Raw genomic sequence first — 18,473 nt, 5'->3', positions numbered from 1 at the left:
CTAACTCAGAATATATTATAGAGCTCAGTCCTTTCGGGAGCCCAGATCATTTATTTAGAAATCCCATCATTGGACGGTTCGGTAGTTGTTTCCCAAGGGAAAGTTGTAAATATAGAAAAAAGGACTTGCCTGGTAATGTGTATGTACCATTCTGAACTAAATGTTTTTTAATCTAATGGTCTCTCTTGCCTTACAGAGGTGTGAAAACTGACGGAACATGCAGCATCCCAAAAAGAAAAAACTCTTCCTGTGTGGTTGACAGATGAGACTTTGAAACACTGGTCAGAAAATGTAGAAACAAATACAGCCCACATCTAGCTCTGCTGATTACTTTACCTGCCCCATTGACAGCGCCAAATGTTGAGTCACATCGGTGCCTTGATCTGGATCTCTGCAAGGTCAGAGGGGGCGAAGTGTAACGGAGGTTGGGTAACCACGCTTGTGTAATAACCTTGCCTAATACCTGAAAAGTTGCATTAATGCGTTGGCTCCCTGAGCCATTGGCTATAGACTTCTGCTTGGCTAATGCACTCTTCTGCCACGCAAAAGAACCACTTGGCACAGGACAGGCTTTAACCCTGGTAATACGAATTTGGTGGGTGCTTGTATTCGTCTTGTTGTGTGTAATGGGAATGTGTTTTTGCATATCCCAACTCCCCTGAGACAACTATGGACCTTGTCGGCTCCGGGAGTTGAACCAGAGACTCTACGATTACTAACCCAACGCTAGTAAACGGTACATGCCCCAAGACTATAGCCTGCTTAATCTATTCTCCATATCATGCATCTCTTTTATTTTTTTCTCATATTATATTCTTCCTATTGCAGTATTTGGCGGTAGCCATCTGTCCTGTCTTGTCTGGCGAATCGTCTTGTCCTCAAGGCGGCGCACACGCGTTCACCTCCTCCATCGTTCTAGAAATACCAGTGTGATGACGTCGATCCGAGCGGCCATTACACAGCGAGTTTCCTTTGGAAGGTCGGGGGCGACAGGGAGCTAGCGACCGAAAGACATCGCTCGCAGTGCCGAGAAAACAGGGACGTCCCTGCCGCACCATATGGTTTATAAGTGGGCCATAAAAATAACGGAAACATTAGCGTTGTATTGACGGTACCAATAATAATCATAGATTGGCTCGTTGATTATAGGTATATAGGTAACGTTAGAGTGCTGCGCAGCGTTCTATTAACCCAGCCGTCGTTTTGAGTTGCGTCGAATTTGAGAGAAATAACGGTTGTTTCATTACTTCACCATAGCCTGTTTTTTTTGCTATCTGAACAGTTTTCAAAATGGACGATAAAGTATTTACAAAGGAATTGGATCAGTGGGTCGAGCAACTGAATGAATGCAAGCAATTGTCGGAGAATCAAGTGCGAACGCTATGCGAAAAGGTAAGCACACCCAACTGAAGACATGTTAGCTAGCGATGTTCTCTCTAAGTTACTTTTAGTTAACTTCTCACCGATAACATGTTTTCAGCCGCGGAAATCTAGCTAGCAAGTTAGCGTCGACGACTAACCAATGTTTCCTCTACATTCCGTGGTGGTTAGTTAGTAACTAACTAGGCAAATACACAATTTTGATCCGAAGTTATGATCCATTTCCACATCTCGTTATTCGCTAATGTGACTTAGGTAATATATATATCAGATACCACCCTGTGGAAAAATGTGTAGAATTGCAGGTGGTTATGTAGACCCTCATGAGTTCAGATTTTTTTTGTTTCCCTCCCCATAGGAGACGTGTATATATTACCTAACTTGTACCATAACAAGCTAGTTGGATGGCTAACTAACGTTAATAACTTTCACGACTTACACAACATAAGTAGTTAACCAGTTAACTAAACGTTACTGTTAACTTCTCAACTATCTAGGTTTATAATTTATTTGCCAATGTTATAGAAAACATGTAACGTTAGCTAGTTATTGTTGCCAATAATGTTGCCCGTTGTCTCATGCTAACGTAGCTAGCTAGCTAACAGCGCGTTAGTGTTAACGTTAGCTATGTGCCACCATGAACGTTAGCTATGTGCCACCATGAACGTTAGCTATGTGCCACCATGAACGTTAGCTATGTGCCACCATGAACGTTAGCTATGTGCCACCATGAACGTTAGCTATGTGCCACCATGAACGTTAGCCAACCAGTGTGTATCTCCGCTTATTGACGTTACTGCTAACTAGTTAGCAAAGTTTTTTTCTGCAAATAGTGTCTGGAAATGCATAGCTATTTAATTCGATCGAATTGAAGCAAATATTACTGCCTTGTACTTAAGTTAGGACTTAAAAACAGTACGTTAGCTACAAACTTTAGCTTATACATGTTAGTAGCTCGTTCATAGGGTTGATAGTTACGGCGACCACCGAGTAGCTAACCGTACCCAAATGCTACAAATATTTAACTCCGGGATGAAGGCCTTTGGCTCAGTTATCCTCCCCCCACTTAGGGTTGCAAGTTAGAATTGTAGAATACACAAAGTGCAGTTTCGAAACTACATAAGCAGTGTTTTTTCTTGTTATGCCAGTCACTCAATTAGCTCATCGGCTAACATTTTTTAGGTTGGTTAATTAGTCTAGCGGCCAGCTATCTACATTTTAGTGGTCATGGTCAAATTACCAACATGATTTTGTAAGTCAGTCTCACTGAGATACCAGCCTATGGAAAAATGTGTAGAATTGCAGGTGGGTATGTAGACCCTCAAGCAACTGTGGCCCCTCATGAGTTCAGATTTTTTTTGTTTCCCCTCCCCATCAGTTTCCTATCCCTGATCGAACTGGCTTGCAATCTATGACTATCCCCATGTGATGTCGTTGATGTTGCTAGATTTGCAGGCCCTGGAGAAATAGAAGATTCCATTTAGGATGGAACCATTTGAGATCACAATCGCAACAATTATATTTTTCCTCACACAGTGCAGAACATGAGTCTGCCTGATTTTGAAATGCAACAAACATCTCACTGTTTCGTTGGAGAACCCTTTGCACCAAACAAATGTGAGTTGCAGACCATAAAATAATTTCCCAGTTTGACGATCCATACTTTGCATTGTATAGTTGAAATACAGTATGTGCAACAAGCTAAATTTAGTTTAATGCACCACCTACCCAGTCCATTTTCATTGGTCATTCATATTCTTGTTGAGATGATGTTATGACACAATTGCATGTGGATGTTTTCTTTAGCGAGAGGGAAAGTTTTGCTGATGAATTTACATTGTCTTCTTCATATTAAAGAGGGATAGGGCTGTGCTGCAGAGAAGTCTCCATGGAGAGACACTCGTATTGTTTCCATGGTGATAATGGGGCAGCTTTCACAGCAAATGGTGTTTCGGGCAGGGGAAGCTACAACACCCTTGAAGTTAAAGAAATGAGGCTGCTTTCCTATCTAGTGTTCTGATGTATCGTACATCATTTAAACAACACATACAATACTTGTCTTTCATTCACCCTCATGAATAATTGTTAACCTTTTTTTATTTTTATTTAACCTTTATTTAACCAGGTAGGCCAGTTGAGAACAAGTTCTCATTTACAACTGCGACCTGGCCAAAGCAAAGCAGTGCGACCAAAAAACGACAGAGTTACACATGGGATAAACAAACGTACAGTCAATAACACAATAGAAAAATCTGTATACAGTGTGTGCAAATGAAGTAAGGAGGTAAATGTGGATACACCAGTCACTGATGTTTTCTGTAATGCACTTGTTTTGTTCCCCTCTCCAGGCTAAAGAGATCCTTACCAAGGAGTCCAATGTGCAGGAGGTGCGCTGTCCCGTCACGGTGTGCGGAGATGTGCATGGCCAGTTCCACGACCTCATGGAGCTGTTCAGAATTGGGGGCAAGTCACCCGACACCAACTACCTGTTCATGGGGGACTATGTAGACAGAGGCTACTACTCAGTGGAAACAGTCTCACTGCTGGTCGCACTTAAGGCAAGTGAATTCTGAACTTGATGAATGGGCTGAAACCACAGTATTTCAGTTGCTGGTATAAGGTTTGTCTTGCCATAATAAATTACTGAAAAAGAGATGGGACCCAGATAAATACATCTACAGTATATTTTTTGCCCAGCACCAGTTTTTCTTAACCAGGGACATGTCATTCTCGTATGCTCAATATATTTTGAACTCCCAACTGTGCCCTGAAGAAAGTCAAGGACCAATCAAGTTTGACTAGATCTGAGGATGTAGGCTAGCTCTTGAAGTGTGGGAGCTGGTGGTATTCAGGAGTCAATGTATGCAAGCCAAAGATAATATGCAAACTGAAGTAGGTCGCTGAAGTGTTTTTATTTTTCTGTAGACTCGATGTATTCCAGGGCTCAGCCGGTAATGCTTACAAGCTAAAAGTGGGACAGTTTACATTCATAACCAATGTGTCACTCCCCTCACGGCTGTTAACATAGTGGGTCGAATTGGATTCATTGAGCTCATCTCAAACGTCAGCTGTGACTTTCGAAGTATCTGGGGGACATCTTATCTAAGGACAACAGATTTATTGGAATAACTTATTTGTAAATTTATATGCTATAACAGGATCACTTATTAGTCAAGTGTGGTGTAAAATGCATTATTTTTAAATGGCGTTAAGTAGAAGAGAAGTAGTTTTGAATACAGTGCAGTTTAGTTTTCAAATGGTGGCACTGTGCTTTACAAAGGAATTCGGGCATTTTTTCATCAATCAAGTTATTTAGGCCTGGTGCATTTGGAACCAAACTCAATTACGACTGTCTCGCTCCCCAGGTCCGTTACCCAAAACGCATCACGATACTGCGGGGGAACCATGAGAGCAGGCAGATCACACAGGTGTATGGCTTCTACGACGAGTGCTTGAGGAAGTACGGCAACGCCAACGTGTGGAAATACTTCACAGACCTCTTCGATTATCTTCCCCTGACGGCCCTGGTCGACGAACAGGTAACACAAGTGCTTTAAAAGTGCATGACGTGGCCTTACTTTATGTAATGGGGGTGCATCCCTCATGGCACTCTATTCCCTTAACCTCTATGGGCTAGGTGGGACGCAAGCGTCCCACCCGTGGTGCACTCCATCAACAGCAGGTGCATTTCAAGAGCGGCAAATTTGAATCCAAATAAATGTCAAAATGAAAGCATAAATTTAGAGTATGTTAGGACAGTACATTTACAAGAGTTGTGTGTAATGTTTTGTCAATTCAAAGACAGGGTCACCAAAACCATAAAACCAGCTAAAATGATGCACTAACCTTTTACAATCTCCATCAGATGACACTCCTAGGACATTATGTTAGACAATGCATGCATTTTTAGTTCTATCAAGTTCATATTTATATCCAAAAACAGCGTTTTACTATGGCATTGATGTTGAGGAAATCGTTTCCCTCCAATAACCGGCAGTCAAGTCAGCGCCACAAATTAAATAATTAAAATTAGAAAACATTGGTAAAATATTATATTGTCATTTAAAGAATTATAGATTTACATCTCTTGAACGCAATCAACTTGCCAGATTTAAAAATAACCTTACTGGGAAATCACACTTTGCAATAATCTGAGCACTGCCCCAGAAAAATACGCGTTGCGATACAGACTAGACGTCATGTTGGGGAGATCTAAAATCGAAAATACTATGTAAATAATCCATTACCTTTGATTCTCTTCATCAGATGTCACTTCCAGGTATCACAGGTCCATAACAAATGTAGTTTTGTTCAAAAAAGCTCATCATTTATGTCCAAAAATCTCCGTCTTGTTAGCACATGATCTAAGCCCGCCGGACTTCACTTCATGAACGAGGGGAAAAAATATATTTACGTTCGTTCAAACATGTCAAACGTTGTATAGCATAAATCATTAGGGCCTTTTTTAACCAGAACATGAATAATATTCAAGGTGGACGAATGCATCCTCTTTTATAACGTATTGGAACGAGGGTACCCAACATGAACTCGCGCGCCAGGTGTCTAATGGGCCATCATCGTTCCATGGCTCTTGTTCGGTCAGATCTCCCTCCAGAAGACTCAAAACACTTTGTAAAGGCTGGTGACATCTAGTGGAAGCAATAGGAAGTGCCAAAATATTCCTCAGCCCCTGTGTTTTTCAATGGCATAGGTTTAAAGGTAATACAACACATCAGGTATCCACTTCCTGTCAGAAAATGTCTCAGGGTTTTGCCTGCCAAATGAGTTCTGTTATACTCACAGACACCATTCAAACAGTTTTAGAAAATTTAGGGTGTTTTCTATCCATATATAATAAGTATATGCATATTCTAGTTACTGGGTAGGATTAGTAACCAGATTAAATCGGGTACATTTTTTTATCCAGCCGTGCAAATACTGCCCCCTAGCCCCAACAGGTTATTAAAGTTAACTACTTTTGACAAAGCTTCTGGTCAAAAGTAGTGCATTATGTATAGAATATGGTGGCATTTGGGGGACACAGATTGAAGGGTGTGAATAAGTTCAACGGAAGCCTAGCTACCGAATTACACTACTGTTCAAAAGTTTGGGGTCACTTAGAAATGTCCTTGTTTTTGAAAGAAATTCACTTTTTTTGTCCATTAAAATAACATCAAATTTATCAAATAGTGTAGACATTGTTAATATTGTAAATTACTATAGTAGCTGGAAACGGCAGATTTTTTTTATTGGAATATCTACATGGGCGTACAGAGGCCCGTTATCAGCAACCATCACTCCTGTGTTGCAATGGCACCTTGTGTTAGCTAATCCAAGTTTTATCATTTTAAAAGGCTAATTGGTCATTTGAAAACCCCTTTGCAATTATGTTAGCACAGCTGAAAACAGTCTGATTTAAATAAGCAATAAAACTGGACTTCTTTCGACTAGTTGAATATCTGGAGCATCAGCATTGTGGGTTTGATTACAGGCTCAAAATGGCCAGAAATAAAGACTTTTCTTCTGAAACTCGTCAGTCTATTGTTCTGAGAAATGAAGGCTATTCCATGCGAGAAATTGCCAAGAAACTCAAGATCTCTTACAGCGCTGTGTACTGCTCCCTTCACAGAACAACGCAAACTGGCCCTAACCAGTATAGAAAGAGTGGGAGGCCCCGGTGCCCAACTGAGCAAGAGGACAAGTACATTAGTGTCTAGTTTGAGAAACAGACGCCTCAAGTCCTCATCTGTCAGTTTCATTAAATAGTACCCGCAAAACACCAGTCTCAACGTCAACAGTGAAGAGGCGACTCCGGGATGCTGGCAGAGTCCCTCTGTCCAGTGTCTGTGTTCTTTTGCCCATCTTAATCTTTTCTTTGTATTGGCCAGTCTGAGATATGGCTTTTTCTTTACAACTCTGCCAACCAAAAAAAGTTGAGTACTTTACACCACTGCTCAATTGAGAGAATTTCCACACTGCCACGTAGGGCTCGATATAGGCAAATAATCTAGGGCTTATTTTTAACTAAATGTTGCAATTGCGATTTGACTTGCGAATTAGAGCAAAACTGTTGGAATCATGGAAATAGAATGACTATTCTAATTCTATAGTTAGAATATATAGTGGGCACTTTGAATAGTGTTTTGAGATGACAACTAATTAAAATGCCAAGGAGGAGTTATTGTGACAGGGTAGGAACTAAAGTGTTTCCTAGGGGACCCTATAAGCTTTGGCAACATTGCATGTTTTCTCTTGGCTACTTCATGCAGCTAACATATTCTAGCTTTGCATATTCCTCTTTGTGCAACAGTATCTTCTAAATCAAACAACATGCTGATTTAGGTCTACACCATCACTGGTATTATCAGGCTGTTTTAGCTAGCTATGTTTTCTCTTACTCAGTACATTTATTAGCTAGCTAGCAATTAGCATTAGCGGCTAACAAGCATCGCAACTGATTTTAAGGCAACTTGCTAAGAAAAGACAAGCTAGTTTGCTGATGAAAGAAACACAAACTAATAGTGTCATTATAGAACACTTGTGGATTTATATTAAGAAGCAAAGTGAAAACAGCATTGTTGTCATCAACATTGTTGCATGTTGCATTTTAATGGACAAATGTTTTCCTTTCAAAAACAAGGACATTTGTAAGTGTCTCAACTTTTGAACGGTAGTGTAATTCGGTAGCTAGGCTTCCTTTTGAACTTAATCACAACCTTCAATCTATGTCCAAAATGTGTATTTGTAACTCGTAATTTATATTTAGGCTACATTAACATTTGTCATTTAGCAAACACTCTTATCCGGAGCAACTTGTCACGTAAGTGTAAATCAACATCTATACTCTTGTTTCCTCCTCTGCCTCAGATCTTCTGTCTGCACGGTGGCCTCTCCCCCTCCATAGACACACTGGATCACATCCGGGCCCTGGATCGCCTGCAGGAGGTTCCACACGAGGTCAGTGCTGCCTGCCAGAGGACGTTAGTAGTCAGCCCTGTCAACGACACATACAGTAGGGGCTGGATACTAGCTATCTGTAAGCAGAGAGAGGGGCTATCAGATGGTATGAGGTAGTGGTATTGTCATGAGTTCGTGTTGACCTGCCAGTATTAGAGCCAAGCCCTGGGTCGTGTTGTCATGATGTTGTGTTGACCCAGAGCCATGCCCTGGGTCATGTTGACCTACCAGTGTTGGAGCCAAGCCGGGTCATGTTCAGTAGGCACCAAACTGAGTAAAACGGGAAAGATGTAACTGGACTTGTCCAATTAGAAATGCTTCTTTCCGTTTTCTCATCTGTTTTGCTACGGTGGGCCCTAATGAACATAGCCCTGGTCTCTGCTCAAGAGGTAGGCCATTCAGGTTGTCACCTTTCCAATGCATCATTGTCATTGAGGGCTGTGGTCTTATGATGAATATTCCCCTCCTTTGCAATCCTACTGCCCATAGAATTACATCATGTATTAGGCTCTGTGTTCAAGCCATGCTAAATGAGGTCATAATCCCTGTGTCATTGAGGGCTGCTTTTGTTAATGTGTTTCAGGAATGAGGTCATAATCCCCATGTGTCATTGTCATTGAGGGCTGCTTTTGTTAATCATGTGTGTTTGTTTCAGGGGCCCATGTGTGACCTGCTGTGGTCAGACCCAGATGACCGTGGGGGCTGGGGCATCTCCCCCCGAGGTGCCGGCTACACCTTTGGGCAGGACATCTCGGAAACCTTCAATCATGCCAACGGTCTTACCCTTGTGTCCCGTGCCCACCAACTTGTCATGGAGGTAACCCCATTTTTAGTCTAGGCAGTTAATGTTTATGCTAAGTTTGTTTATATACTTGGTTGACGTAGTTAGTATTAAAGCATGTGGCGCAACTACAGTGATTCTGGTAGTAACATGTTTACCTGTTATTTACATGAATTAATGGACTTCCATGTAAATGGAAAATAAAGTTATAGTATATTTTTGGCGGGGAGCATAGAATTTCAATTCTACCATGGAAAAGGCCAATTTCTGAATATTTCAAATGTTGTGGTACTTCCATTTTGTTCATGGAACCTAAAGGTCAGATAAGACTGTAAGGATAGAGCTAGTCTCCATGTTTCCGTAGATGATTCAGCTGGAAGCTGCTGTGCTAGAGTTGAACCGGAATCAATAATTCAAGAGCCTTGTGTACAGCGTTTTATATTTATAGTTTTACCCACTTCCAGCTTAAAAGGACAAGTTATTTTTTTACAACCAAATCTCTATTTTTGATGTAAATTGCATGTTATAAAAGGGTTCAGGCACCTTTTTGTGATTACTTTTTTTTTTTTTTAGAAACTTACCCCAAACAGCAAATCACTTCCTCATCCTTGTTGTGTAGTATGGGGGCCCTGAAAAAACATGAACCAAGGTGCCAAAAACACCTAAATGTGTCCTTTTAGAAACGGCAAAGCTCTCAGTATAGTGATGCAGGTGATGGTAGTGATGTTGTACACATGGAATTGTCATTCTTAACTTTAGCCCAACCCTGTATTCCCTTTTGTGTGACCCAAGCCGTTTCCCCTATCCAGCTGTTCCATTCTACATGTAGCCAGCTGCTACAGGTAACTGCCAAATTAAAGGAAATGCCAACATGTCCTAATGGGGCGTTGGGCCACCACAAACCACCAGCGCCTTGTCATGGATTCTACAAATGTCTGGAACTTCCTGTGTGGAAGCATCCTATGTTTTCTATATACTTATCCCTCATTTACTCAAGTGTTTCCTTTATTTTGGCAATTACCTCTAGAACGGACGGATAGGTATCGCTTGAGTCGCAACAAAATGGAATATAACGTTGCGGCGAAAGTTCGGAATGACACAATTTCATGTAAAACATTTAAAGAGCTGCATCATTATACTGAGAGCTTCCAAAAGGACCTACACTATTTAGGTGTTTTTGGAGCCATGGTTCGTGTTTTTCATAGCCCCCATATTACCCCCCCCAAAAAAAAAGTGGAATTCACAAACAAGGTGCCTGGACCCTTCTATAACATGCCATTAACATCAAAAATAGAGATTTGGTAGTGTAAAAAAATACCGTTAAAGGGGGCAGCCTGTGCTTTGAGATTAGGTCTGTGTCCAAAATGGTGCCCTCTTCCCCATAAAGTGCACTAGTAAAATGTTCTTGGACTATGTAGGTAATAGGGTGAAGTATGGGAGTTAATTTGGCTCAGTCACTCTGCATAAGAATCCAAGGATGAGAATATAGAGTTGGAAATGCTTTGTAACGGTCTGAATTTATCTTCTTGTAAGAGTTTTGACTAATGATTTTGAATAAGTGACATGAGGTTCAGTTTACTTTTAAATTGATCATTTCAACTAAATGGTCTGTATGTACTAACGTGCGGGTTGCCATTTTCCAGGGCTACAACTGGTGTCATGACCGAAATGTTGTCACCATCTTCAGTGCGCCAAACTACTGCTATCGCTGTGGCAACCAAGCTGCCATCATGGAACTGGACGACACTCTGAAATATTCTTTGTAAGTGACATTGAGGTTATCTGGAGTAGATGTTATAACTTTGAGTCTAAGACCAAGGGAACTCAAATTGAGTGTTACTGAGAACAAATAGAATGCAGTAGCATGTGCACTTCAAAGTAACGCTCATTGTCCCTAATTGGAACTTCTATATTCAGCACCAAAAACGTATCTTCACAACTGGCATAAATTCAGTTATAGGTTCCATTGACCATTAGTCTGTAAATGGTCCCAATTGGAGTCATCCTAATGTTGCATTTCCTGTCTTCCTCCAGCCTTCAGTTCGACCCTGCACCTCGACGCGGAGAGCCCCACGTCACCCGCCGTACCCCCGACTACTTCTTATAAATGCCTCTACAGCAAACGACAACCCCCCCCACCCAAAAAAAACCTGTGTGCATATGACCTGTTACCAACATTAAAGCACTAACATGGACCAAAATGTGCCATATAAGCATTTAGTACACATTACAATAATACACATTGCCCTGTGTCTCAGTACTGCAACACAGTGTCCTGTTTTAGCCTTTAGTGCAATTGCCTGCTCTATACTATTGATCGTAATGTTCCTTTTTCTTCCATGGACTGTACATTACGCAAACAAATGTGACTACTCTCCTTTCCCCACCCAAACATCACTGGACAAATATACAATTTCCGTTGGCCGGGCATGTGAATTATTTACAGTATTTTATACAAATGCACACGCTTACATCCCTAGCCTTCACCACACTATTGGGGAATGGATGCTTAAAATTGAGGGAGATGCCTCTTCCTCTTTGGGATTGTATGCTTTCATGTCAATAGACCTACCTGCTTTCTCCTACTCGTTTGCGTTTACTGCCCTCTGTATATTTGTCAGTGATTGCCTCTTTGATGTATTTGAACTAAAGTACTTTTAATCCTAAACAATCTGACTCTTACTGATATTTTCAATCAAGTCCAATCATTATTGTTAGGTTCTGAGTTAAAACATACTAGGAAAACTCAAACCAAGTTTTCACCCAATGGCTGTTCCCACCAAGTATTTATACTCTCCTTTCATCAAAACATCTTTGTTGCTAGGCAGGAAGTTGTGGGTAATACTGTTCCTTCATGTGACTTGACCTCTGCTCCCATTCCGCACTAATCCACAACCATGCGATTGCCTTTTCCCTTAGTAACATTCCAAGCCCCTGGCTCTTAAACGACCTCCCTTGACCCCACCATATACATTCCTCCTACATGACCATTAACTTCTGGTGTAGCAAGTATTTCAAATTACAACCCAACAATTTATAACTTCACCTTACTCGACATTGTCCACTCATACGTGTAGCAATATGTTTTAATAAAACTTGGGAAACAGATTCATACAACTGAGCATGAAAGGAGTACACTACGGTTGTATACTTGGTTCTGACATTGACAATTCATGCAATATGGACTTAGTTTCCTTGTCTGAAAGGGTTGTCAAGGATTTGCTGTTCTGACGCCTTCCATGATCCTGCAACCAGTTGCCCATATTTTTATTTTCAAATGGCATGGAACTGATGCTTTTTCCTCAGGTCGTGGAGGAATCTTTCTCTTCCACATGTAATACTGTGTGTGTTAAAATGCCTGCATCCCCCATGCTTATGTCTTTCCCAATGACCAAGGGTTGTCTGCGGTAGGCGGTGCATAATGTGTAGACTGCAGGGTGATATCCTGTTTTCAGCAACCAGTCCAAAAGAACCTACAGAACAAGGGTTTTTAAATCAAAACAGTACAATCTTCGTAAGCATCTTTTGGGATGTTAAGTGTGACTTTTATAAAACATTTTCAATATCTTATTGAATAGGATTGTGGCCATGTTTATAAAAGTTTGAGTGAGAGATGAATATATAAGGGGAAGCTCATTTATTCTCACCGAGGAGCTGTCGGATTTCAGGAATCTTCTGTGAATTGTTCTTCCACTTGGGCATCTCAAAGCCACCCGTACAACCTATCAAAGGAAGGTCAAGAGAAACCTTGCCGTACACACTGACCACCTTCTGCCAATCATTGATTAGAGTGTAAACGTGTCTTAATTTCATAGTGTAACAGATGTAAGAGCAAAACACTCCATGGGACAAAAGTGTCAATATTATAATACATACCCCTTCAGCATCCTCTGCTGGCTCCTCTGGTAAAACGACCACCTTTTCAGTCCAGAGAGCAAAAATCCAGAAGAGCACATAAACCATTGAGGTTTTAGGCCTGGATTCAATCCCATTGTGCTTTGTCGACTATGCGCCATTTCAAAGGTATTTTCTGATTGAGCCGACATATGCAACGTTACCGAAAGGTGGCTGGATCGAATCACCAAGCTGACAGTGTAAAAATCTGTCATTCTGCCCGAGCGAGGCAGTTGACACACTGTTCCCCAGGCGCCAAAGACGTGGATGTCGATTAAGGCAGCCCCCCGCACCTCTCAGTTGAAGGCATTCAGTTGTACAACTGACTAAGGTATCCCCCTTCCCTACTGTGCGGTCTCTGAACGTCTTTAAAAAAAGGTGCATAGCTGACAAAGCGTGATTGGATTGAATCCCAGCCTAAACACAAAACAATGACTCCCTCTGCTTTAGTGAAATAATAAACTATAGAGGGAAAATTGACATGGAATAAAGGTTGGTGCTATCTGGAATCCTTGGGACGTCTCAACTCTGATTTTACCTCATTGAAGTTGACATTTAAAATGGTTATGGTTTAGGGTAGGGACGCCCCAATTCTGAATAGCACTAACCATGGATGGAATAAAACCATTTTCAGGTCCTCGGATTTAAATTGTTAATGATATCCTTTCCTGAATAGAGGCACTCAGTATACGCACCCTTTTTTGGAGAGGGACCTCAGGCTTGGGGTGGAGTCTGGTGGCACTCTCTGGCAGTTTCCTCCTCCTTACTGCCTCCTGATTGGGTGTCCCATCAACATCCTCCTGGGCGCTCTGCCCTAACGATTCTCCTTCCTGTAGCCACATAAATAACACATTTACAGTTGGCACACCTCACTGAGGATCTTGTCCATAGAAGTCTATCAAAAGGCCTAGAAATGTATGAGGTGTGTACAATTGTTCTCCCCAGTGGAAGAAAGTACTGCATTCCATGGGCTAAACACTGTTCATTTGGTCCAAGCAAATTTGAAACAGTGTACAATATCAGTTATGTTTTATTCATTCATTTGTAGATTTACCTGGCCCATTGAAATAGATCCGTTTTTTAAATTCTAATTGTGGTGTGAAACCAAACGCATTTAGCCTAGTCTACATATTGCACTGGGGCAAAACAATCACGTTTTAACCATGAATAACAACCTACAACTTATTTCGTAACTCAAAGTAACACATGCGCAAAATGTACGGTTGTTTAGCTATCGGGACGAAGTGTTCAGAGAATCCAGTCACCCAGCAACTATGTTATGTGGTATGTTTTATCCAATTCCATTGGTGGTATCTGGTAGTTGACGTTATTCTCACCCCAAGCCGTTCTCCGTCAGTCAGCTTCCAGGCCTCTCCCGTCATGCGGTAGAATCGCTCTTCTTTCTTCCTCATAGAAGACTCCTGACGAGGCCTCAGCACTGACTCCTGATAAGAGAAGACCTGAACGGGAAACACACAGGAAAATATTAGCCTACTCTGTTAAAAAAAAGAGCAGTGCTGTTTAGTTTTTTTGCTGAAAGGCCATATTACCTTCTTACTGTGTTTCTCCTGCAGCTCCTCCCTTGCCTGCTTTTGTCTTTGTTTTGCCTCCTCATCCTCAGAATCTGGAAGAAGTGCATAGTTTCATTCAACCATCAACTGGTTCATAATTTTCAGAAATCGTTGGCCTGGTATCAGAAGTTGAAAAACAGTGGCCAGTAGTGAAACACCTGATTAGTCTAATCAACTGATGTCCCAGATGAGTTAAAGCAGGTGTGTTGGTGACCTTGTGGCGCTCCTGTAAACCATTCAGACGCTAACTGCTTTAGCGCATATCGACAGTATCTTTTGGGTGGGGGGAGTTTTGTTCATTAACTTCTCCAACGCTCGTTCTGAACATTAAAAGCAATCGCTTGCGGTACAGTTTTGGAAATATATGGAACGTATAAAGGTTAAAATAAAATATTACTACACACCTTTATAGGGTTCCCATATGACCATGTCTCACCGCTTGTTTGTGGAAGACAGACAGAAAACCACCTGAGCTAATTGTCTATCTAAGCGGGCTCCAAACACCTGCATGTAACTTGGGAGGAAGTGTAGTTCGTCAACTGGAGCAGTCTGTGGCTCTGTGCAAAACTCCTACAGTAAGTCTTTTTTGAAAAATGATTTATTGCTGAAATGAAAGGGGCATGTTTAGAAAAACTGCTTTGACGTTTCTAAACGTCAACACAGCGTCGGAATTGTAGTTCACATGCAGGCAACAAAAAAAAAACCTCTGTATGGATAAGAATGGTTTCGGAAGGCTAGTTCTGCTGTAACAAAGGCCTAGGTTTGGCGACTGTTATACAAAATGGAATGCATAATTTGAATGAGTAATATTGGGATTGCCTGTTTTGATAGACAGTCACCTACATTCAGATGTTGATGGGGTGTTGGAAGAGAACAAAGACCTCAGGCGTGGATAAAAATATGACACAATCAAGGTAGACAGGCCCAACAGCAACAGACCTCGCCCCGCCAATAGAAAGGCACCTCTCACATCTAAAACGGAGATTCATAGACATATAAGCAATTAATAACTTGCATAGATAATGTACACTCACACGTCACCTTCTCAAATAGATAGTGGATATTTGTAATCAACTTATGACAGTTAAGTATTGTGTGTACAAACAAACGTTAAGACAGAAATGTCATAATAAAAGGACAACACCATGACAATTCAACTAGCTACTTATCCCCAAACAAAAATCAGAATCCCTCTCCCCCTTGATGCAAATCTAGCCAATGGGCTCCTTGCACATAGCTTAACCAACACTTGCAAGAGTAAAAAAGAAATAAATTTACCGATTATTGAATGTTTCCAAGAAACAAAACAAAGTATTGATATTAACAAGGTCCCCAAAAGCCAAGATGTCTTTGACGAAGACATTTTATATCGTTCTCCAAGCTATCCCGTTTCTACTGCGTGTCTTTTTATTTGTATATATTTTTTCTTAAAATATACTTCCGCGGTAAATATCTCAACCATAGCTAGAACCATGAGCCAGATATTTCACTGGATGTATAAATATGAGGCATCCGGTTGGCGGTTCCACTCACTGCCAAATATGGTGATGAGAGGAAGCCCATTAGCCGGCAGTGGGAGAAGATGGAGCGAGATGGATTTTGTCCGACGTTCTGCTAATTTTCACGTCGCTGAAACATTTGATCTCCATACAGTTTTCTGTTTCCAAAACTAGTATCTAACAGAGTGGACTGCGTTTTGTAGCCTTTATCCTTTGCAAAAGTGTTTTTTGTTTAGGAGTGCATGGGCTTATTCAGTTATTGCACACGCGCACTACAGAGTAGGCGTTCCCTAACGGAAGTATGCAAATAAATACTAGATCGCGCCAATAGGATTTCACTAGCTCGTGCTTGGCTCTGCCCATTCTGTTCGTTTGTTCCCATTGGAAACGACAGGCTCTGGTCTGTCTTGGGTTAGTTATAAAGAATCTTTGTCAATTTCGCAAACGTGTGATTGGGGACCCCTGCTGGTCAATAGAAGTACATAATATAAGAACAGGTTATACAGATAGGGTCAGGTTAAAACGTCTTACACTGATCATAAAGATATGGTCTTAACTGTATTTTTAAGCCATCTTTAGTTTATTGATGGAAGCATATAAGGAACAGTCCACTTTCCTGAATGTTATGCAGTGGTCTCTTTTGTCATCTGATTATTACCCCTATATATTTCATGCCACCTATCACACATTTTCTTTCTCAGAAAATGACAAATGTGATGTGCCACCTGTGTCATTCAAGACACCACATACAGACAACAGGACAAAGGAAATAAGACAGAGAAAGTGAAGTGAAGGGAATGGGAAACTGTCAATCCCATTACATGCATCAAAGCTCAGCTAAAATGTAAAGTTCTAGTTATCATATGTTTTTAACAGCAGAGGGGGGGAATTATTTAGGTTTATTAGTGTTCATATTGAGACCAATTCTCTTTTTCAATTGAGCCCAGCACAATAAAAATATAAATATAATACCAAATTACAAAACATGATCCTAAACAATCAACCCAATCTTTACATGGAGCATCCCCTACTAATGCTGTGAATTCCCTAAAGGGAACCAGGCATTCAAGCCTGAGCCTCCTTTACAACATATCTGTGGAGCATAAAAACGAAAAGGAGTCTCTCCCTAAATCAGATGCCACCCTTGGAACCTCTAGCACTATCAAATCTTGTGCTCTTGTATTCTATCGTTGTGACCTTGACCAATGTTGTCAGATACATCGGAAGGTTCTACAGGAGCGCTTTGTAAAAAAAACAGAAGGGAATGCTGCTCTACAGACAGAGGACCAACCCACATTTTGCTATAATAGACCAGGGTGGGTTCTAAAATAATCACCAGTAATGAATTTAAGGGCACAATGTAAAACAGCATCTAGTGGTCAAAGTGTGGAAGCTGCTGCGTCCATGGAGATTATATCCCTCTAATCTAAAACAGACATAAAAGTGGCCTGGACACCTTGCTCTATTTCTGTAAAATAATAAAATGTTGATCTTCAACTTCTTTACCAGCTCAGTAACATGCGTTTTTAAAATGCCAACTTATTATCTAGCCAGATACCAAGATATTCATAAGAGGGAACTCGTTCAATGTGTGTTCTGTTCAGGCGAGTAATGTCAATCAAATGTATTTATGAAGCCCTTTTTACACCAGCAGATGTCAACGTGCAATACAGAAACCCAGCCTAAACCCCAAACAGTAAGTCATTTATGGGACCGAGATAATAGCATGGATTTTTTGTTGTTGTTGCATTAAGTACAGATTTAAGGTCCAAGAGTGACTTCTGTAGCGCTTGGAAATCAGACGTCAAATGTGACAAGGCTTGGTTTACAGAGTACAATACTGTATCATCAGCATAGACATTCATAAACATTTTTTCACAGTATTTCAAATTGTGTGTGTATATACAGTGTAAACAATAGTGGCTCCAGAATCAAACCCTGGGGTACCCCTTTATCTGAGTTTTCATTGCAGGTGAGTAGGAATAATGTGATAACTTCAAAGAAGAGAAACCCGCACACTGCTCTTGCTCGTAACGATTATTTTCTTAAAACTCATGTGTCAGAGATTCTTTCCTCTGACGAAGGCAAAGAGACCAACGCCAGCTTTAATGAAATAACTGATATGAGCAAGAACAGTTTGACACAATTTATATCTGTAAAAAAGAACAGTCAATGTTTGTTTTAGAAAAGAGATGATAGGAATGGTACTGGATCTTCAGTGACATGTTATGTTTGTCCCTGTGTTTTGAAAGAAACCTGGAGTAACAGCCTTGCTACAACTTCCCGAGCAAGCTAACACAGCAGAACTGGAGTCGTTAGCCATCGTACTTCGTCTAATCTGTGAATGAATCACTGAAAGTGTAATGGTGAACAATATAACAAAGTGTGTGT

The 18,473-nt window shown here is 40.9% G+C and overlaps 2 protein-coding genes across 7 annotated transcripts; one reads left to right on the top strand and one right to left on the bottom strand.

The window, feature by feature from the left end:
* Nucleotides 1–477: 477 nt before the first annotated feature.
* ppp2cb (protein phosphatase 2, catalytic subunit, beta isozyme) lies at nt 478–11,786 on the top strand. Of its 5 annotated transcripts, none has more exons than XM_014144329.2 (8): nt 478–595; nt 1,283–1,392; nt 3,729–3,938; nt 4,746–4,919; nt 8,248–8,337; nt 8,993–9,154; nt 10,762–10,880; nt 11,153–11,786. In XM_014144329.2, the coding sequence occupies exons 2-8, from the start codon at nt 1,291–1,293 to the stop codon at nt 11,223–11,225; spliced, it is 930 nt and encodes a 309-aa protein (XP_013999804.1). In that variant the 5' UTR covers nt 478–595; nt 1,283–1,290; the 3' UTR covers nt 11,226–11,786. The 5 variants fall into 5 exon arrangements, with proteins under 5 accessions (XP_013999804.1, XP_045549538.1, XP_045549537.1 ...); XM_045693581.1 differs by having other exon boundaries at nt 563–581; XM_045693580.1 differs by lacking the exon at nt 478–595 and adding an exon at nt 718–736.
* ubxn8 (UBX domain protein 8) lies at nt 11,153–16,111 on the bottom strand. 2 transcript variants are annotated; one of them, XM_045716379.1, is made up of 9 exons: nt 15,862–16,111; nt 15,427–15,555; nt 14,563–14,636; nt 14,350–14,472; nt 13,763–13,842; nt 13,708–13,732; nt 12,995–13,036; nt 12,766–12,840; nt 11,153–12,591 (listed from the first exon to the last, which is right to left on the bottom strand). In XM_045716379.1, exons 1-9 carry the CDS (start codon nt 15,944–15,946, stop codon nt 12,421–12,423), a joined length of 804 nt encoding a protein of 267 aa, XP_045572335.1. In that variant the 5' UTR covers nt 15,947–16,111; the 3' UTR covers nt 11,153–12,420.
* Between the last annotated feature and the right edge of the window lie 2,362 nt (nt 16,112–18,473).

Source organism: Salmo salar, chromosome ssa01, assembly GCF_905237065.1.
Source record: "Salmo salar chromosome ssa01, Ssal_v3.1, whole genome shotgun sequence".
NCBI classification, from domain to species: Eukaryota; Metazoa; Chordata; class Actinopteri; order Salmoniformes; family Salmonidae; genus Salmo; species Salmo salar.
This window is presented reverse-complemented; position numbering and strand designations above follow the sequence as displayed.